A 22675-nucleotide genomic window follows, 5' to 3' on the forward strand; every position below is an offset into this window, starting at 1 on the left:
ATGGTCCAGAGTTTGGGCCTCTGCCACCCAAGTGAGAGATGACACTCCTGGCTTGGGCCTGCTATCTGGGAGTGAGCCAATGGATGGAACTTCTCTCTCTCTCTCTCTCTCTCTCTCTCTCCCCCTAATTCTTTCAAAATAAGTATTTTTATTAAAAAATGAAACGAGACAGTATTTGTTCATTTACTCAACAAATGTACTCAGTTTCCAGGCACAATGGGAATAAGATAAAAGCTAAGCAGTCCCTACCTTTCTGATTGTTAACAGTTCCGGAAGGTGTGGGGCGGGGAGAAACATGTCTCTATAAGCATAAAACGGTATAAGAATTTTACCAATGATTTACTTCAGAGTGGTGAGTCCAATCACATGGTGCTGAACCAACACTGAAATAAACTTAAATAAGACCAAAAAGCCAGGCAGAGACAAATCAAGACAGTTTGTAGTGCAGTTAAGTGTGGATTTCAAAATTAGTCACTAGGTTTGAATCTACACTCCAGTACTTAATAAAGTAAAGGTTAAACTGTTTCCAAAAACCCAAAATCCAAAACCCAAAATTTTTTGAAAACAGATAAGGTGTTTTAGATTCTGGATCCTTCTCAGATTTCCAGATTAGAAATGCTCAACCAGTAAATTATGTGCAAGTATTTCAAATTCACACACACAAAAATATGAAACCATAAACACTTCTGGTCCAAAGAATTCCACACAAAAGACCTTCAACCTGTTATCTTCATTTTGAAAATGGGGTAATAACTCTTTCAAATAAACTAAATCTTGGGGAAAAAAAAAAAACCTATCTTCAGTTCTATTATTTTAAGTGGCTATTAGAAAAACTACGTATGTGGCTCACACTATACTTCTATTGCACTCTAATGCTACAAAAGTCCTGGGGAATGTCCCAAAAAGGAGTTTTGGTGAGCAGTGTGACAAGATCTCGAACAGGTCAGCTGACTTCTGTAAAGGGCTACATGGTAAATACCTTTGGCAGTGCAAGATAGGGTCTCTTCTGAAAGCAGCCACGGACAATACATAAACAATTAGGCATGGTGGATGGGTCCCACCATAGTGTGCAGACCCCTGTCCTAAGGAATCTAATGTAAGCAACAGCTCCTATGTTTTCAGGAATTTTGTGAGCAGTTTAATATAGCTTGAATCTGCCACAGTGAGAACACTGACAAAATGAAAATCAGCCAACACTACTAGTCAATGCCTTCTCCTGAAGAACCAGTTGAACATTTACCAGCACACCACTATGTAAACAATCAACCTCTCACCTATACAACCACCATCAATTAGAAATCATCTGTGAGAAAAATGGGTAATTAGTATTCACATTATTTTCTGTGTTCTGTAGTTCAGATGAGGATTCCCAGCTAAGAAAAGCTGTCCTAAGTTTACAGCAACTGTTGCCTACATAAAGAAACTGGAAAGGCATCAAATATATAAGCTATCAATGCATATCAAGGATCTAGAAAAACACCAAACCCAAAATTAGAAGGAGGAAAGAAATAATTAGAATTAGAGAATAAACAAAATTGAAACCAAGAAATACAAAAGATCAGTGAAATGAAGAGCTGGCTTTTTGAAAAAATAAACAAAATTGATACACATTGGCCCAACTAATCAAAGAACAGAGGGAGAAGACTCAAATGAATAGAATCAGAGATGAAAAAGGAAATGTAACAACAGATAAAAGAAATAAAAAGAATCACCGGGGATTACTACAAAGAGCTATATGCCAACAAATCAGGAAGGCTAGAAGAGGCTAGATTCCTGAACTCATACAATCCACCAAAATTGAATCAAGAAGACACAGAAAACCTAAACAGACGAAGAACCAAGGTGGAGACTGAATCTGTAATAAAGACTTTCCCAACAAAGACAAGCCCAGACCAGATAGCAAAGGACATTAACTGACAATTTTCTTTCTTTTTTAAAAAATTTATTTGACAGGTAGAGTTATAGACAGTGAGAGAGACAGAAAGTCTTCCTTCCGTTGGTTCACTCCCCAAATGGCTGCTACGACCAATCCGAAGCCAGGAGCCAGGTGCTTCCTCCTGGTTTCCAACACAGGTGCAGGCGCCCAAGCACTTGGGCCATCCTCCACTACCCTCTCGGGCCACAGCAGAGAGCTGGACTGGAAGAGGAGCAACCAGGACTAGAACCCGGCGCCCACATGGGATGCTGGCACCGCAGGCGGAGGATTAACCAAGTGAGCCAGGGCGCTTGGCCCCTGAACTGGCAATTTTCAAACAGGAAATTCAAATGGCCAACAAACACATGAAGAAAATACTCATGGTCACTAGCCATCATCCTAGGTAAAATGGCTTTCATACAGACATCAACAAACAATAAACTATGATGAGGATGTGGGTGGGGGGGAAGGTACCCTAATCCACCGTTGGTAGGAACGTAAATTAGTATAGCCCTCATATTAGACAGTATGGAGGTATCTAAGAACACTGAAAGGAGATATACCACATCACTCAGCAACCCCACTCTTTGGAATTTACCCCAGAGAAATGAAATCAGCAGATAAAAGTTATATGTACCCCCTTGTTTACTGCAGCCAAATTCACAATAGCTAAAATATGGAATCAATCCAGATGTCCATCAACTGATGATTGGTTAAAGAAATTATGGTATATATACACTATGGAATACTATTCAGCAGTTAAGAAAATGAAATCCTATCTTTTGCAACAAAATGGATGCAACTGGAAACCATTATACTTAGTGAAATAAGCCAGTCCCAGACAGATACGATGTTTTCCCTTATCCAAGGTAACTAATAGAGTACATAAAATGTAATGTATTGGGGTGAAACTGATGTTTTGAGATTCAATGATTATTTACAGCCCTTGTCTCTACTATTGAAGAACAGTGTTTTTTTTCTTTTCATACTATTTGTTGAACTCTTTTCTTAGTGTAGGGTTAATCTTATTAGTATAAAGTAAACTGAAAATAGATTTTTCTAAAAGTTAAGAGAGGGAACAGGAGAGAAAGGAGGAAGGGTGGGAGCATGGACAAGAGGGAGGGTAGGGTGAAAAGTATCACTATGTTCTTAAATCAGTATATATGAAATTTGTATAACTTAAATAAAATTTTTTTAAAAAAATGTCCTAGAGGAATAACATTCCAAGCAAAGAAATCCAAGAGTAGACATCCTGAGGGAGGGAGCCAAGAGAGCAGCTTAAGACAAAACTTCCGGAGGACTGAAAGGCAGGAGACTATGCATATGTGGCAGACACTAAAGGCCCAACAACTGATAATTGGTATTGAATACATACCATATTGTTATGCATAATGAAATCACTTGTAACAAATGATTCATTTGTAAACAAGTGTTTCCAGAGCCTATAAGCTAGGCTCTTGGTAACACAATTTCTCCAGCAAAGGAGAAATATTAATCACATAAACATCATTTTAAATTGGGATGAAGCATAAAGGAGGGGATCCCAACCTAGTCTGTGCAATCAGGAGTGCTTCCTTAAGGGACTGACCTTTGAGCTGAGACTTAAAGGATGAGAAGGGATGGGCAAAGAGTGGGAGGCATTCCAGCAGGCAAGAACAAATTGTACAAAAGTCCAGAACCAGGGAAAAAAATGCATTAAGGGTCAAGGAAAGTGAACCAACTGAGCAGGAAGGAAAGAAGACATCAGCAGGGAATGGAGAAGTAGGCAGAAATCATCACACAAAGCCTCTCTGCCAACTCATACTCTAAGCTCTATGGGGTGCAGTCTGACATGATCTGATTAACGCCTTTTCAGAAATTACTCTGGGAATGAATGAGCAGAGTCAGAGAAAGTGGAGAGACTGACCATGAGGCAGTTGGCAATCTTTGTCTTGAATTTGAGACAGAGAGAGAAAGCAAGCATGCATGGGCATGCTCTCATCTACTGGCTCATTCCCCACATATCTCAAATGCTGGGTGGGGAAGGGACCAAGAGCCTGGAACTCAACCCAGGTCTCTAACCCAGGCGGGAGAATTCCAATTACTTGACTATCACTGCTGTGTCATCAGGGTCTATACCAGCAGGAAGCTGGAGTCAAGACCTAGACCAGGAATGTGAACAGAATGCCCAGAGGCAATCTTTTAAGCACCTAGTTAATCTATTACACACTCCACTAAGGGCATTTTTGGTCTTAGGACATCATTCTACAAATTCAGAATCTCAAAGAGAGTTTTGCTTATATAATTTTTTTTTTTTGACAGGCAGAGTGGACAGTGAGAGAGAGAGAGACAGAGACAAAGGTCTTCCTTTGTCGTTGGTTCACCCTCCAATAGCCGCCGCACCGTGCTGATCCGAAGGCAGGAGCCAGGTGCTTCCCCTGGTCTCCCATGGGGTGCAGGGCCCAGCACTTGGGCCATCCTCCACTGCACTCCCGGGCCACAGCAGAGAGCTGGCCTGGAAGAGGGGCAACCGGGACAGAATCCGGTGCCCCGACCGGGACTAGAACCCAGTGTGCCAGCATCGCAGGCAGAGGATTAGCCTATTGAGCCGCGGCACCGGCCTTGTTTATATAAATTTTATCTTTTGATATTTATTGTACTAGAAATTAAAACAAAAATTTTATTTTTTAACCTGTTTTAAATTTGAGGGGCAGCAAGACAAACAGAAACAGTTCTCATCGGCTGGTTCACTCCTCCAGATGCCTGCAACAGCCAGGTTGGTCCAACTCTTCCACCCTGGTGGCAGGAATCCAACTACTTGAACCGTCATTACTACCTTCCAGGGTCGGCACTGGCAGAAAGCGGGCAGAGGTTGGAGCTGTGAATTGAACCCAGGCACTCTAAAATGTGGGATGTGAGTGTCTGAACCACTAGGCTAAATGTCTGCTCACTGAATAACCCTTAAAAACATGAATTCATTTAAAAATGGTAAGATGAGGTGATGCAGCAGTTAGGCCACCTCCTGGGAGGTAGAGTGCCCAGGTTCAAATCCCAGCTCAGCTCTCTATTCCATCTCCCTCCTAATGCATACTGTGAAGCAGCAGGTGATGGATCAAGCAATTAGACACCTGCCATCCAAACGGCAGACCAGGCTTAAATTCCCAGCTCCTGTCTTCGGCCTGGCCCAGCCCGGGCCATTGCAAGCCATCTGGGGAGTGAACCAGCAGGTGGGAGATTTCTACCTCTGTCTCTCTGTGGTGTTTCTTTTTCAAATAACAAATTGAAACAAAAATAACAAATTCAGTTTATGTTACCATAAATTACATTTTTATGAAAAGGGCCAGCATTGTAGCACAATGGGTTACACCAAAGCATACCATATTGTTCCTTGTTGTTGTTTTTATAGAAAGCTTTTATTTAATAAATACAAATTTCATAAGTACAACTTTTGGATTATTGCAATTCTTCCCCCTATACTCGCCCTCTCACCCCAAACCATCCCACCTCCTACTCCCTCTCCCATCCCATTCTTCATTAAGATTCATTTTTAATTATCTTTACACACAGAAGAGTAACTCTATACTAAGTAAAAATTTTAACAGTTTGCACCCACACAGACACACAAAGTATAAAGTACTGTTTTGAAGAATAGTTTTACCGTTAATTCTCATTGTATAACACATTAAGGACAGAGGTCCTACACGGGGAGCAAGTGCACAGTAACTCCTGTTGTTGATTTAACAACTGACACTCATTTATGACATCAGTAATCATCCGAGGCTCTTGTCATGAGCTGCCAAGGCTATGGAAGCCTCTTGAGTCCACAAACTCTGACATTATTTAGACAGGGCCATAATCAAAGTGTTAAGTTCTCTCCTCCCCAGAAAAAGGTACCTCCTTATTTGATGGGCCCTCCTTTTTGTTGCGTTTCCAACCAAGCTCCCTGCTAATATTCCCGGGCCATATGGGAAACCCAGATGGAGTTCCTGGATCCTGGTTTCAGCCTGGCCCAGACCTGATTGTTGTGGCCATTTGGAGAGCAGACCAGTAGATAGAACATCTCTCTTTCTGTTTTGTCTCTCCCTCTGTCAGTCATTCTGCCTTTCAAATACACAAATAAGTCTCTTCAAAAAAAAAAAAAAGCTATATTTTCATAATGAGAAAAGTATTGTTTAAAATTTATGCAAATCACATTAATCTCATAATATAAGACTGTTTAATTCTCTGTTCATTACAGTATCTCACATATTACAGCCTCTGGCAACGTGCACTGCTCATTTATGAGAACACAACAGAAAAACACAGAATTATGAAAAATTTCATCCCATGGCCTCCCTAAAAGGCATTAGGGATCCCCAAACCACAATGAGAACTACTGTTCAAGTACTAATGACAATTCCTTACAATGAGATGCTACTTCACAGACACCAGAGTAGTTATTACTGAAAGAACAGAAAATAAGTGTTACTGAGAATGTGGTTAACTGGAATCATCATGCATTGCTGGTAGGAACTTACAGCCACTTTGGAAAATAACTTTGGCAATTTCTCAAAGTTAAATGTAGAACTACAATGTGACCTAGTGATTCCACTCCTAAGTCTACACCCATGAGAAAATGATAAAACATATACCCACAAAGCTAATATGTTCACGTAGAGGGATCATTACTAATAGCTGAAAAGTAGGAAAAACCATAATGACCATTAAGTGGTACAAGAAAAGTGAAATGTGACACTTATCTATATGATGAAATGGTGTTTGGCAATTAGAAGTACTGATACAAACTACAACGTGGATGAACTCTGAAAACATTATGCTTACTGAAAGCTGTAAGACTGTTTGATTCCATTTAAAGTAAATATCCCAAATAGGCAAATCAGTAGACAAAAAAATCCATCAGTTTTTGTCTAGGGCTTGGGGACACAGGGAGAAATGGCACAAGGGGCAACTGCTAGAAAGTACAGTGGCGACAGTTGTACAACCTTGTGAATATGATAAAAAAAAAAATCCAATATAGACTTTAAAAGGGTGAACTGTATAGTACATGAATTACACAATTTTTTAAAAAAGCTAAGCAATGTTAGAATTATTAAATCGCAAGTTTTTCAACAGTCCTATACAAGAACAAAGCCAAGTAAGAAAACATTGATCTCACACACTTTTTCCTTAAGAAACTTATTACAATACTGATTCACAAGTAATCTTAAAACTTTAAGCAGCTACAATGCAAAAGTAAAAAAAAGTCAAGTTAATTGAACTATTTTATTCAACTGTACAAAATATTACTTCAACACGTACTACATCAAAAACTATTAAGATACGTGTTATGTTGTTCAACATCTTGCATCTCAATTCAGTCCAACCACATTTTAAATGCTCAGTGGCCTGGTGGTCATTCAGAGCTACATTACAAGGTATAATGTAAACAATGTTTATGATGATGACCCTGAAGCACTGCAATTTTTCTTATCAAAGGCATGATTTGATTCAACACAATATTTATGTATATTGTCTTCCACAAAGTTTCCAGTGACGAAGATATTTTCTAAAACCAGAATATACACTGTCTGAACATACCAAAATTTTACAGAGTAATCTAGAGGTCTAGTGTATAAGCTAGGTGAAAATTACATGGAAGCTCCCTCCATTCTCTGCACAACTTTTTTTTTCTTTTTTTGACAGGCAGAGTTAGAGAGAAAGGTCTTCCTTCCGTTGGTTCACTCCCCTAATGGCTGCTATGGACGGCATGATGCGCCAATCCGAAGCCGGGAGCCAGGTGCTACCTCCTGGTTTCCCATGCGGGTGCAGGGCCCAAACATCTCCACTTCACTCCCGGGCTACAGCAGAGAGCTGGACTGGAAGAGGAGCAATCAGGACAGAATCCGGCGCACTGACCGGGACTAGAACCCGGTGTGCCGGTGCCACAGGCAGAGGATTAGCCTAGTGAGCCATGGCATCGGCCCTCTCTGCACAAATTTTAATCTCTCTCTCACACACACACCTCTCCTTTCTTCTAGATTCTATCTTGCCTGTTGATGCTCAAAAAATCCTGAAAGCTGAGTAACAGACAATAATCTCATATGCAGGGACTTTGTACCACTACATACTTATCTGTTTCTTTTAAGTCTATTTACTACTATTATAAAAAAAATCTCTATTACCACCACCACCTAGTAACAAACAAAGTGCATTTTATATTCTAGCTACCCTTAAACAGAAATTTAAACTCAATTACTCAGTTGATTTCAGATGACCTATGAAAAATAAATTTCACTTTAATTTTGAAACTAGCTTTAGTTTTAATATCAATTTCAAAAAAGTAACACTAAAAACCAACCATATATGGCACTATGTAAAATTAAGATATCCTGTTTCTACCTCCTGGTTGGTTACGCAAACAGAAACCATATGAAAATGAAGTGCCACCTTACAATTTACCCATAATTTCAACCAATTAGGACATACTCTATATATAAATGCCATTTTAGTATGATGTGTAAAGGAATCTGCACCATAAAGGAGATTTTAAATGGCAGAAAATGAGATTTGCCTGATAGAAAGCATAAGGCTGGCTTCAATAATATTCTTCAGCGATTTTTCATATATACTCTTCCCCTCCACAATTAGGTAAGAATTTTCAGGATCAAACAGCTCCCAATTGCTCATTCAACATTTTTATTGAAATCTTAATATCATTAAGTATTTTTAAAATAAAAGGGTATATTTCAAATCTATTGAAGCCTTTAAGGAAAACTTAAAATTACAAAATAATAGATCTTTTTTTGTGTGTGTGCTTCAAGTAGAATTTTACAAACAGGCCATCTAAAAACAACTTTTTTTCCTTGGTGTGGCACATTTTCCCATGTGTGTTTCTTCCAACAAAACCACAGATAGTTTAATTTATCTTCAGGTTCTGAGTGCAATAATGAGTTTCAATTTTTAGTATGTTTTCTGCTTCAAAGGAAAACAATGACCAAAAGTTTAATGATTAACTACCATCAGAAAAAGTTACATCAGAAAAGCTTCAATTTATCCGTGAAAAATTCACTTCGGGAGTGCAGGCATTTAACCTAGGAATTGAGACACCTGCATTGACATAAGAGTGCCTTGTTCCACGTCTGCCTCCCTCTTCCTGCAAACGCAGACCCTGGAAGGCTCAGTGCTGGCTGAAGTCACTGAATTCCTGCCACCCACATGGGAAACTTGGATTGCATTCCGGGATTCAGACTTCAGCCCAACCCAATGCGGGCCCCCGCCAAGCATTTGGGAAGTGAACCAGAGGATAAGAGACTAACTGTGTGCTCGCTCTCACACACACTCACTTGCTCTCTGCCTCTCAAATGAACTTTTCCAAAAAATACAATGAACAGTTATTACTTTTTAAAACATTCACTTTCGTTTTAGGGGGTAAAAATGAAAACTTCCACAGACCTTACAATTTTAATTGCACCATCCCAAAAAAGAAAAATCATGCTTACAGATGCTGACCTACATAAATTTTTCTATTTATAAAATATTAACTATTCTCAATCTTTTGCAGTAAAATGCTGAAAACAGCTAGGATGGTGAAGGTCCGAATTAAGAAACACAGAAAGAAAAGTAAAGGGCTTCAAGAATGTAATCTGGTCACACATACAGTAAAGTAGTGGGCACGTGAAGACTTCTGATGTCAACTGTCAGCAGGGCTGTGGACCAACAGGAACTCCCATATGTCACTGCTGGAACTGTAAGAGCACTAATAGTTTCTTTTTAATGTTGTCACTTGAACAACTGCCCTATGACTATCGTTCCATTTCTAAACACTGACCATGAGTGATCAAAGTAGACATCCCTGAAAGATTTGCACAGTAACCAACCAGAAACCCAGGCGACCCTCGATGGCGAAGAAATTATGGTTTATCCATACAGTGGAAACTGCACAACAACTAAAAGGAGTAACTACTCATACAGGCAAGAATGAATCTCACAAACATCATGCGGGGAGGAGGGAGCCTTACCCAGAGGAGTACATTACATACTGTATGGTTCCACTTAAGTTCTGGAACACGCGAACGTGACATATGGTGACAAGAAACAAAACAAAAGTTGGGGGGTGGGGCAGTGACTGAACTGACTGGGACAGGCAAGAGTAAACTTTCTAGTCAGTCAGGAAGAGAATACTCTACACCTTGTTACCAGCTTGACCTACAAAGACGAAGGCATTTGAGAACAGAATGGCAACCCTGGTGAATTTCATGTCAAATTTACCTAAAAGGGGGGGCGCCTCAAGTTAATGACGCACACAATGCTTGGCAATGCCTTTCAGGTTTACACATACCGACATCAGCAACTCGGAAATACATCCAAGACGCAGTCTATTACAACAGAGGAGACAGCTGAGCGAATGCAGGAAAACACTGATCTCAGGCGAGGGTCACCCTCGTGGCTCGTCTTCCAGCCGTTCTACACGTATATAAACATGTCAAGGAAAACTGTTAAGGATGCTGGGAGACAAAAACAGAGTGATGGAGTTGATCAGGAGGTCCCACACTCCTCACCGCTCCACCAAGCACGGCCCCACCGCGCTCCGTCCCCAGGGCCGGCTCACACCCAGGCCGGGACCGGGTGCTCGTGCGAGCGGGCTTCCCGGGTGACCCGCGGAATCCGTACCACTGAGTATCTGCTCATCTCCACTAACTCCACTTTGTTTCCGCTCACCCACTCACGACTGCTGTACCCGCTCAGTCGCTGCAGCCCCTCTAAAACGCAAACAAAACCCCACCCGACGGGGCATCCCAAAGACCACAAATGCAATACAATAAAGAAACAGGAAGTCATCAATGAACGAAAGTCGTCCGCTTCTCTCCTTTAGGCCTAAGACGTGGCTGAAAGCAATTCCTACGTCATAGTCGATTTTTTTTTTTTAAATCAGGCTGGAAAGCAGGAAAGGTTTCGGCAGTCAAAACGCAGAATGCGATGCACGCGCTGCTCACCCCGATACCCACCCCAACCCGCGGGCAGGTGGAACAAAGCACACACACGCACACGACCCCAACCGCACCGCCTCCAAGATCCGCCGCACAAAACCGCAGCCCGCACCGGCGCGGACCCCCGGCCCCGCCCGCAGGCAGCCGCTGGTCCCTTTCCTTTGTGCGGAGCTGCAGGGGAGGCGGCGGCGGGCGGGCAGCTGGGCACCGGGGGACGCGAGGACGGCTCCGGGCCCGGCGCGGCGGGGCGGCCCCGACACGGACCTCGGCGGACCGAGCCCCCAACCTGGGTGCCACCCGCGGCGGCCTGAGACCCGCAGGGCAGCCCGCGGCACCTCCCGAGGCCCACCCGAAACCGGCCGCTCCGGCCGCCTCACCTGCTGGACCGAGCTGTTCTCGGGCACGGCGAACTCCTCCTTCTCCTTCGGGGTCTTCACGGTGACTTTCATGATCTTGGGCTCCGCCGAGGCGGCGGCGGCGGCGGCGCCAGCACCTTCGGCCGCGGCGGCGCCGTCCTGCGAGCCCGCAGGGCCGCCGCTTTCACCACTCTCGGCCATGGCGGCGGCGGCGGCGGCGGTGACTCAGGCGAGCAGGAGGGAGCGGGCGAACGAGGGCGAGCCAGGCGACGCCAGAGCCGGCCGGCCCGGGCGGCGGGGAAGGCAGGGCAACGCCGCCTCGGGGCCGCCCTGGCAGCCGGGGAGCCGCGCTCGCTGGGGGGCCGGCGCAGGCAGGCCCGACTCGGGCGCTCGGCAGCCGCCGCGGAGTCAGCCGCCGCTCGCTCGCAGCGACATCCGCAGCCGCCGCCGCCGCTTCCTCCTCCTCCTCCCCGCCCCTCCCCCACGCTCCTGCGCCGGCGCCGCGCGGGGCACGCCGGGTAACGCGGCCGGCGACGGCGCCGAGTCATCCCCCGGCCGGCGCGCTTTGGGGGGCTCCGGCTCGGTGTCTCTTCCTCTCCCGCCCAAAGTGTGGGAGAAAGAGCAAAATGGGGCGAGTTGAGGCTTTTCATTTTTTTTTAACAGCTCCCCTTTCACCACACACACACACTTCACCAAAAAATAAAACGCGGTGTCCGGGCGCACTGTGGCGGCGCGCCGCGATGACGTCACGGGTAGCGAAATTACTAGAAAGGGGTTCGACCACTGAGGGCCGCGGCCGAGTGTGCGCCTGCGCGCTCGTGATCCCGGTAGTCTCCCCACCCTTTTACGTCGCTCCCCGACTCTGCGGTGGGCGAGGAGTCGCCTCGCCTCGCCTCGCCTGGCCTGGCCTGCTGGCTTCTCCCCGACTTAGGTTTCCGTGTCCGGGACCCGTGGCGGGGAGCGTCTGGGGGTTAATTAGCGGTGAGGGGGTTTGTTATTTCACTATGCTAGGTGTTGCGTGCGTGGAAGACGTCAAGGCGTGTTGTGGCTGTTCTGGGCACGGGAGTTGGAGGACAGTTAACGGAGGAGGGGGAAAGGTGTTCATCACGGCGGGAGGAGGATGGAGTGGGCGCTTGGGACCCCTGCGCAACCCGCGGGGTCGCCGCTGGGGGCTGCGCTTCCCGCCCTCGAGCGAGGTCGCGGCGGCTCCCCCGGGGCCCAGCCGCTGTCCATTTCCTACTCCATCCCAGTTCCTGTTTTAGGTGACACCTAGGATCGGTCAACCTGTCTCGGTGCGCGCAGGAGCAGGAAGTTAGTGTACCTCTGAGAAGCCAGCGTTTGCAAATTATGTCATCGTTTGGTTTAAAGATGACTTGCAAGCAAAGTACAGCCCAGTACCTTGTATTAAGCAGTATTGCCCAATTGTAAACCCTGAGCGCCCGCAAGGGCCCCGGTTAAGCACATACACACACACACACACACACACACACACTGTTTTTGCACTCCTTTAGGCCTAAGACGTGGCTGAAAGCAATTCCTACGTCATAGTCGATTTTTTTTTTAAATCAGGCTGGAAGACAGGAAAGGTTTCGGCAGTCAAAACGCAGAATGCGATGCACGCGCTGCTCACCCCGATACCCACCCCAACCCGTTCTATAATAAATACTGTTGTATAAACACTGGGTTTTTGTTTGTTTGTTTGTTTAGCAGGAGCCTGTGGGGACTGTATCTACAAGAAGTTCTGAAGGTATAGATTGCAATGAAGATAGCATTTGGTGGCACCTGCATTTCTGCCAGTACTGTGAACCAACCTGAAGAAGGGCCCCCTGCTGATGGGTGTTACTTGGTTATGTGTAGTGTGCAGTAATCAATACTTCTGCACATAGAAGGTGCCACCACTGGACAACCTCCTTAGCTCTCCGGTGCCTGGTTTCCTGTGATTCCTGCATGCTTTGGCTAGGCTGCCTCATCCATCCAGAGTGACTCTCAGCTTGCTTTCACATGCCTAACTGCCCTCATCCTGTGATATTTCCCATTCTGTCACATGCTTTTCTCCCCTGGGGTCATGCTTCACGCCATCCCCCGCCTTTTGCCTATTGTTACTCCTTCCTCTTTGAAACTTTCCTAGATACCCAAGTCTACACATTTTCCCTCTACCTTGCATCATCGTCATTTGCACAGTTCGCGTGGGAATTCCTCACAGCAGAGGTTCCGTGACCTTAGACTGTTTCTGCTGCTACTGGTCTGGGTCACACCCTCAGCAACTCCGGCCTAAATTGCAACAACAACCTCCTATAGATTCCTCGGCCTCAGAAGTCTCTAATTAAAACTTTTTTAGTGGCGCCATATGTTGCCCTTCTAGAACTAAGCTTCGATCCAAACCTTTAATCAGAAAATTTCAGTCACACTCCCCAAGGACATTTAAAATAATGTCTGGACTTTGTGGGGGGCTATCTAGGGCCGTCTGACCCCAAAGACTTTGCTCTTCAGTCGCGTCTTGTCCTCAAGCAAACCAGTTACTAATCCAAGCCTTCAGCACATTTACTGCGAGTAGAAAGTCTTAGCCCCCATTTTGGCCCCGTCGATTTACCCATTCTTCAAGACTCAACTGAAATGTGACTCCCTACCAGTTTAATAACTTCAAAATAATGTTTAAATGCATTTATTTATTTGAGAAAGAGCTGTCATCCCCTGGTGTACTACCCAGGTGTTACAACAACCAGGGCTGGACCAGACTAAAGCTGGAAGCCAGGAGCCAAATCCAGGTCTTCCACATGAGTGGCAGGGACCCAAGTACTTACGTCATCACGTGCTGTCTCCCACAGAGCACATTAATAGGAAGCTGGAACTGGGCGTGGAGCCAGGACTCAAACTTGCACTGTGATGGGCGTTCAAGCTCACAACCAGTATTTTCACTGCTACACCGAATGCCAACTCCCTAACACTTTCTAGCAGAAAATTCACTGTGGCCAGCCATCTGGCTTATCAGGGTTTGATACTAGGCTCCAGCTTCCTGCTAGTGGAGACACTGCAAGGTAGCAGTAATAGATCAAGTAATTGGGTTCCTGCCACCCCAATGGGAGACCTGGATTGAATGCCAGGCCCAGCCCAAACCTTGCAGACATTTGGGGAGTAAACCAGAAGATGGGAGATCTGTATGTCAGTAAGTCTGTTTCTTTGCCTCTTAAATGAAAAATTTTTTTAATTAAAAACATACTCCCCAGGCCAGCGCTGTGGTGTAGTAGGCCAGGCCTCCGCCTGCAGTGCTGGCTTCCCGTACAGGTGGCGGTTCATGTCTCGGCTACTCCTATTCCAATCCAGCTCTCTGCTGTGGCCTGGGAAAGCAGCGGAAGATGGCCCAAGTACTTGGGCCATGTGGGAGATGGGGAAGAAGCTCCTGGCTCCTGGCTCTAGATTGGCTCAGCTCCGGCTGTTGCAGCCATCTGGGGAGTGAACCAGGATATGAAAGACCTTTCTCTCTGTCTCTCTCTCTCTAATTGCACATCTCAAATTAAAAAAAAAAATTTTTTTTTCTCTAAATCCTCTATTCTCATATAGCTTTCTTGACTTTTTTTTTTTTTAAGATTTATTTAGTTGAGTTACAGAAAGGCAGAGACAGAGGGGTCTTCCATCCTCTTGTTCACTCCCCAAGTGGCTGCAACAGCTGGAGCTGAGCCAATCCAAAGCCAGGAGCCAGGAGCCAGGAGCTTCTTTCATGTCTCTCATACGGGTGCAGGGTCCCATCTTCTATTGCTTTCCCAGGCCTCAGCAGAGAGCTGGATCAAAAGAGGACAGCTGGGACTCGAACTGGTGCCCATATAGGATGCTGGCACTGCAGGCGGCAGCCACAGCGCTGGGCCCCTTTATTGACATTTTTCTTTTTTTAACGTAGATTGATTGATTTGAAAGAGACGTGGATAGTGAGAGATCCTCTATCTGCTGGCTCATTTCCCAAGTGTCCACAACAAAACTCATGTTGACATTTGATTGCTGTGAGGGTGATGTTGGGAGTAGGGCCTTTAAAAGGTGGTGTAAATGTGATGTGGTGCCAGCATCCCATATCAGAGTGCCGTTTCAAGTCCCGACTGCTATACTTTTTTAAAAAATGATTTTTTAAAGATTTTATTTATTTATTTGAGAGAGTTACAGACAGAGAGAGGGAGAGAGAGAGAGATTTTCCACCTGCTGGATCACTCCCACAGTGGCTGGAATGGCCTGAGCTGAAGCTAGGAGCTAGGAGCTTCTTCTCAGTCTCCCATGCAGGTGCAGGGGCCCAAGGGCTTGGGCCATCTTCTACTGGTTTCCCAGGCCATAGCAGAGAGCTGGATCAGAAGAGGAGCAGCTGGGACTAGAACCGGTGCCCATGTGGGATGTCGGCACCACAGGCAGAAGATTAACCTACTGTGCCACAGTGCCAGCCCGTGCTGCACTTCTGATCCAGCTTCATTCTAACGCACCTGGGAAGCAGCAGATGGTGGCCCAAGTGCTTGGGCTCCTGCCACCTATTTGGGAGACTTGGATGGAGTTCCTGGCTCCTGCTTCAACCTGGCCCAGATCTGGCTGTTGCAGCCATTTGGGAAGTAAACTAGCAGATGAAAAGATTCTCTCTCCCTCCCACTTCCTCCCTGCCCCTGTTATTTGCCTTTCAAATACATATATTAATGGTGATTCAGATCATTAAGAACTAATAACTTGTTCCAGGGACTGGCTTAATTCTCACAGACGTGAGTGCTAGGCTGGTATTGTAGCACAGCAGGTCAAGCCACTGCCTGCAATGCAGGCATCCCAGATGAGTGCTGGTTTGTCTCAGCTGCTCTACTTCAGATCCAGCTCCCTGCCAGTGGCCTGGGAAAAGCAGTGGAAAATGGCTCAAGTATTTGAGCTCCTGCCATGTGGGAGACCTGGATGAAGCTCCTGGCTTCGGCCTGGCCCAGTGCTGGCCATTGCAGCCATCTGGGAATGAACCAGTTGATGGAAGATTCTGACTTTCAAAATAAATAAATAAATCTTTTATTAAAAAAGTAACTCTTTGATTTCTCAGGACGGCATTTTTTTTAATAAATTACCCAGGCTCATTTAGTCTATGGTGGCAATGGAAAATGTACTAGCACCACATAACACAATGGCAGCAGAGAGAGCCAGGAGTGGCACAGGTATGGAGAGGGAGCATCTCTCCAAAGAACACAGCTGGGGTTCTTATTTAGGTCTACTCTCAGTATTCTTTTTTTTTTTAATTTTGAAATAATTACAAACTCACAGGAAGTTATAAAAATAGCAGCAAGTCCTGTGTACCCTTCACTCAGCTTTTCCTAAGAGTGATACCTTAAATTGCTGTTTAATATCAAAACCAAAGACTGACGTGCTAACCAGACTGCAGACCCAATCTCGTTTCCACCATATTCGTAACTTGCCCTCATCTGTGCACGCATGTGCGTGCCATTTCACTCCAGGAAAGGATTCGTGTGCCATTGCCACGGTCAGGATCCAGAACAACTCCATCGCCCAACCAAAAACACCTGGACACTGCCAAATGTGCTCTGGTTGAGAAGCACCACTGTACAGAGAGCTGGTGGAATTACCCACACACTGGCATCTTTCGTGTCCTCTCACAAAGCGGAGAGGCAAATGTTACCAGATATCAAAGGCTGATGTTTCACTACAGTTTTCTTAAAATTCTGCCTCCATGGTAATACTCAAGATAGATCTCAGGATGGATTTTTTTTGCTATGTATGCCACGTAGTGTCCTGATTCCCTTAAAACTTGAACTTGATCTCAGTTATGTGTTATATTTCACGTCCTCATCTCTTATCACAAGTCTGGAACTTACTCAGGCCTTATGAAAATGCCTGGCCAGCGCCGTGGCTCAATAGGCTAATCCTCCGCCTGTGGTGCCAGCACTCCATGTTCTAGTCCCGGTCGGGGTGCCGGATTCTGTCCTGATTGCTCCTCTTCCTGTCCAGCTCTCTGCTGTGGCCCCGGAGTGCAGTGGAGGATGGCCCAGGTTGTTGGGCCCTGCACCCACATGGGAGACCACGAGAAGCACCTGGCTCCTGGCTTCGGATCAGCACGGTGAGCCAGCGGCAGCGGACATTATGGGGTGAACCAACGGAAAAGGAAGACCTTTCTTTCTCTCTGTCTCTCTCTCACTGTCCACTCTGCCTGTCAAAAAAAAAAAAAAAAAAAAAGCCTAAAAATATTCAATGACCTTTCTCCTTTGCCCTCTCTTACAAACAGGATACTGCTGAACATGTGAGACAGAGTCCCGAATGCAAACACTGAATATCTTGCAGAAGTGGCAAGACTGGTTCTCCTGAAAACATAGGAATACAAGGATAAATATTTTGATAACTAGACACAAGCTTGGACTTAATTTGACTAAACAACAAGGCCAATGCAATTTGTATTTGAAATGTATTTCTTGATCTTAAGAGGTTAGCTTTTGTGAAAAGTCTGACATTATGTGGAATAAACTAAGCAAATACCCCATGCGGGTATCACACGTGGATTACCATTTTCAAAATCTGTTATATGAAATAAATCACCTAGGAGCTGCAGAGGATAACAAGGCCTCTGCAGGAAAGGTCTCCTTCCAGATGTTGAGTTTTGTAGCACTCAAGAAAGCACCCTGCTGAAGCATTTCACGGGGGAAACAGAAGTGTTTAAAAATATGCATCCTGTTCTCACCGTCCTACTTCAGACAACTCATACAACCTTAATTCCCACAGGAGCAGAAAAACATGGTGGCAATGAGGTTTCACCTCTAACTGAAGTTAGAATGGCTCTCATACAGAAACCAACAAACAATAAATGCAGGCGAGGGTGTGTAATCTGTAGAGAATGCTTTGTGCCTCTCAGGCGGGCACAACCCCTGAAATTAGAGGCATGGCCACAGTTTCTGCTCACCCCAAAACAGGCCTGGGATGGGCACACCCTCCCCCAAAAGGAATGTGGCAGCGGGAGCAGCAGGGGGCTAATGGACATGAATTGGTACCTGGAGTGTTTTTGGGAATTTGTAAATTTGCGCAAGCATCTTAATGGGCCTGTCTCTGAAGATTTTCAACACAGCTCTAATCCCTATTTTAGACCACCAGTTCCTTTTCCCAAATCCTTAAATTGGTGTATAACTTTGCCTATGTGCCTGCTGGCCTATAGACTTGCTATTACCCTCTAAATAAAAGTGGGAGCACATATCTGTCCAGAGGTGCGCTCCTGTGCCCTGTTTCCTCATTTGAAAAACCCTACACTAATCCACTGTTAGTGGAAATACAAACTAGTACGGCCATTGTGGAAGACAATATGGAGCTACCTCACAAAACTGAAAAAATAGATCTACTGCATGACCCAGCAATCCCACTCCTGGGAATTTACCCAAGGGGGATAAAATCAACATATGAAAGAGTTATCTGTACCCCCATGTTCATTGCAGCTCAATTCACAATAGCTAAGGTAAGGAATCAATCCAGATGCCCATAACTAATGACTGGATAAAGAAGTTATGGGGGCCAGCGCTGTGTTAAGCCTCTGCCTACTTCACCAGCATCCCATTTGGCCACCAGTTCAAGTCCTGGCAGCTCCATTTCTGATCCAGCTCTCTGCTATGGCCTGGGAAAGCAGTAGAAGATGTCCCAAGGCCTTGGGCCCCTGCACCCACGTGGGAGATCCAGAAGAAGCTCCTGGCTTCTGGCTTTGGATTGACCCAGCTCCAGCTCCGGGCATTGCAGCCATTTGGGGACTGAATCAGCAGATGGAAGACCTCTCTGTCTCCCTCTCCTTATCTGTAACTCTGCCTCTCAAATAGATAAATAAATCTTTTTAAAAAATAAAAAAAAAAGAAATTATGGTATATATACACTATGGAATACTACTGAGACATAAAAATTAATGAAATCAACTTTTGCAACAAAATGGATGCAACTGGAAACCATTATACTTAGTGAAATAAGCCAGTCCCAAACAGACAAATACCCTATGTTTTCCCTGATCTGTGGTAACTAACAGAGCACCAGAAAGATAATGTAGAAGAGTGAAATTGACATTTTGTGCTTTGATGATTGTTTACAGTCCTGAACAGGTTTTTTCCCCCATACTATTTGTTGAACTCTTTACTTAGTGTAGGGTTAATCTTATGAGGGTAAAGTAAACTGAAAGTAGATCATTGTGAAAATTTAGAGGAAACAGGAGGAAGGTGGAGGAAGGGTGGGAGTATGGACAGGAAGGAGGGTAGGGTGGGAAGTATCACCATGTTCTTGAATCTGTGTACATGAAATAAATGAAATTTGTACACCTTAAATTTTTTATAAATTTATATACTTTTTCAAATGTGCAGGTTTCTTTTGCTAATTCCTTTTGTTTAAAAGATTTTATTTATTTATTTGAGAGGTAGAGTTACAGACAGTGAGATGGAGAGACAGAGAGAGAGATCTTCCATCCACTGGTTCAATCCCCAAATAGCCGCAAGATCTGAAGATGGGCCCGTCTAAAGCCAGGAGCCAGGAGATTCATTTGGGTCTCACACGTGGGTGCAGGGGCCCAAGCACTTGGGTCATCCTATACTGCCTTCCCAGACCATAGCAGAGAGCTGGGTGGGAAGTGGAACAGCCGGGTCTTGAACCAACACCCATATGGGATGCCGGTGCTTCAGGCCAGGACGTAAACCGAGCCACAGTGCCAACCCTGAAACAGAGGACTTTGTTACAGCAATATGAACAGCCAATGGGTCAGCATTTTCCTGCATCAGTTCCCTAATTCCCAAAGAATGATACAAATAGGGCCAGGTGATACTTGTATACGCCTGACTTTCATTACAGAAAAGAAAACCCATGGCCAAGGAGCCCAGATCTTTCATAATGGATAGGAATCATGACCCCTTTGCTCTGTTGGGAGATATATTCTCTAAGACTATGCATTATATAAATATCCTTGAAAAATAGCCTAGAACAAAGGCAGTGTTTCAGTTTCCTGTTGCTGATTTAACAAATTACCACAAATTAAGCGGCTTAAACAGCACACATTTATTAATCCCAATTCTGGAGACCAGAAGTCTAAAATGGCTCTGACAGGGCTTAAACCAAAGGCTGCGTGCCTTCTCAAGGCTCTCGTGGGAAACTGTTCGTTGCCTTTTCCAGCTTTGAGGGGCTGCCGACACTCCTTGGCTTGTGGCCACATCACTCCAACCCGTGCTTCCGTGGCCTCTCATGTGCTCTGACTCTGCGCCTTTCCTTTATAAGGATCCTTTATGATTGTGTTGGGCCTATGAGCTAATGTAAGATAATTTCCCCATCTCAAGAGCCTTAACTGTATCTATAGAGTGCCTTTTGCATGTCAGATAACATATTCAAAGTTTCTGTGGATTACAATATGAACATCTTCATGGAACCATGGTTCTGCCTACCATCAGCAGTCAGCGCCTCTGTTCACAAGGTGTGCAGAATCATGAGAAACCCATAGAGAATTGTCTCCCAATAACATCCACCACTTGTTTCTGCATTCTGTTGACTACTGGCAAAGTATCCCGTGAATACACCACTCTACTGGGCACTGATTAATTTGACCATCAAAGGCTTGGACTAAATCCACTTGATTTGTTTCATATAGCATTAATAAGATTACTGTCAATAAGACTCTAAGTAGCAGGAGAAGGCCAACATGCCTAGCATTAATAACCATGTTCTCTAGGGTTCCAGATATAAGCAGTTGAAAAAAGGTCATAAACCACCAGGATCTACTTTAGCTTCTTCCTACGCAGTGTTTCTATACTGAATTTTCTACTTGTCTCAACACATTATCCTTATACAGCAGGATCTGTTACTATGTCCACATACTTTGTCACGGCCTTCAAGAAGGGTAGAGAAATTGTGTCAGTATAATAACCCTGAGCAGTAAGTTGATGTTCATCTGAATGTCGTCCAGGGTCCATGTGATGTCACTAATGACTTCAGCTACAGTTAGGCTATAGAGCAAGTCAGATGAGCCACAGTGGTTCCCAGGCTTAAAGTGCAAACCGATAGCAAATCAGTTATCTCTTTGAGAAACTCTTTCAAGACATCCGAAGTAGACTCATGGTGGAATGTTCTCTCAGTTATCTGAGGGCTATGTGACCTACTGATGAAGTTTTCTTAAACACTGAAAGCTTGGGGCTGGTGCTGTGGCACAGCAGGTTAAGCCCATATGGATACCGGATCACTTTCCAAATGCCGGCAACAGCCAGAGCCGGGCCAACCCAAAGCTCAGATGGGAACTCAATGCAGGTCTCCCACATGGATGGCAGGAAACCCAGTTCTTGAGCTGCTTCCTGGGGTGCATGTTAGCAAAAAGGTGGCATCCAAGACAGGGCCTGGGCTTGTTCCCAGGCACTCTGATAGAATATGTGAGCATCCCAAGTGGTGGCTACACCACTACGCCAAGTGCCCAGCCCTGTGTCCCCCATTACAGGGAACATGGGCCACTTATGGGGGTGCTCAGGGATCAAGACACTCCATAGTGGTCATTATTGTTACAAGCTGGGAACATGTCAGTGCAACAAAAGCCAAGTAGCTGAATGAAGTTCAAGTCCCTTAGCCTGCTTTTGGCTGGATTTCACCCAGAGGCTGCGCCAACCAGGCCCAGCCTGTGATTGCGATCAGGGGAAACAAAGAAGCATCGTGCCCAAGAATTCCCATGGAAAACTCTGGATTTTCTGAGTTTTAGAAGCCTCCCATCTCATCTGTCCTGCCCTAATCATACCTAGGAAGGGAACAAGATGCAATGATTCCTTTCTGGGCATGGTGTGTGGACTAGGAAGAGGCAAGAGATCTTTTCAACTGGTTTTGAGCCTACTGTTCCAAAAGTCAGCAATATCAGATGCCTGCGGATAGCCGGGAACATGGGAGGTCCATTAAGTGCCTGGATTATCAGCTCACTGTTGAGTGGCTTTTGCGATAAAGAATACCATTAGCCCACAGCACATGGTTCAGAGAGCCAAAAGCATGACACAGTTTGAAAGATCACAGTGGTCTGATTATCACCAACTGATTGCAGCAGACTGGTCATTGCATCAGCCGAAAAGGTGTCAACAGAGCAAGGTACCACCAGCATCCCTGCGAGGAGTCCAAAGTCCAACATAAGCAATATGCCACAAGTGTGACGTCACTCACTGTGAAATCGATGTGTGCGATTTGTCAGGAGTCAGCTGGGCGTGCAGGGGTAACCCTTGCATCAGATATGCAGGTTACTCTGCCTACTCCATGATGATGGGTGTATTAGCTTTTCTTTCACACATTTTGATTGATTGATTGATTTGAAAGGAAGAAAGAGACACAGAGAAAGAGAGGGAGACTTTCCATCTACTGCTTCACTCCCCTACTGGCTGCAATAGCCAACTCCAGGCCAGGCCAAAGCCAGGAGCCAGGAGCTCCACCTGGGATTCCCACATGCATAGCAAGGGCCAGATACTTGGACCAAGTGCTGCTGCTCTCCCAGG

General features: G+C 45.2%; 1 protein-coding gene and 1 long non-coding RNA gene across 5 annotated transcripts in view; one reads left to right on the plus strand and one right to left on the minus strand.

The window, feature by feature from the left end:
• UBQLN1 (ubiquilin 1) overlaps nucleotides 1-11683 on the minus strand; it is a 62553-nt gene extending 50870 nt beyond the window's left edge. The window contains exon 1 of one of the 3 annotated variants that reach the window (XM_070048911.1): nucleotides 11238-11683. In XM_070048911.1, coding sequence (XP_069905012.1) covers nucleotides 11238-11417 — 180 coding nt within the window. In that variant the 5' untranslated portion in view covers nucleotides 11418-11683. Of the gene's footprint in view, nucleotides 1-10211; nucleotides 10233-11237 lie in introns of those variants that run through there. The other 2 variants (XM_070048916.1, XM_070048920.1) reach the window with 2 other exon arrangements.
• Nucleotides 11684-12010: 327 nt separating this feature from the next.
• On the plus strand, nucleotides 12011-17722 carry LOC138843811 (uncharacterized). 2 transcript variants are annotated; one of them, XR_011378822.1, is made up of 4 exons: nucleotides 12011-12197; nucleotides 12927-13105; nucleotides 17178-17286; nucleotides 17452-17722. It is a non-coding gene; the product is annotated as an uncharacterized lncRNA (long non-coding RNA). The 2 variants fall into 2 exon arrangements; XR_011378821.1 differs by lacking the exons at nucleotides 17178-17286; nucleotides 17452-17722 and adding an exon at nucleotides 14979-16241 and having other exon boundaries at nucleotides 12927-14510.
• Nucleotides 17723-22675: the final 4953 nt, after the last annotated feature.

Source organism: Oryctolagus cuniculus, chromosome 1 (assembly GCF_964237555.1).
Source record: "Oryctolagus cuniculus chromosome 1, mOryCun1.1, whole genome shotgun sequence".
Lineage (NCBI taxonomy): Eukaryota > Metazoa > Chordata > Mammalia > Lagomorpha > Leporidae > Oryctolagus > Oryctolagus cuniculus.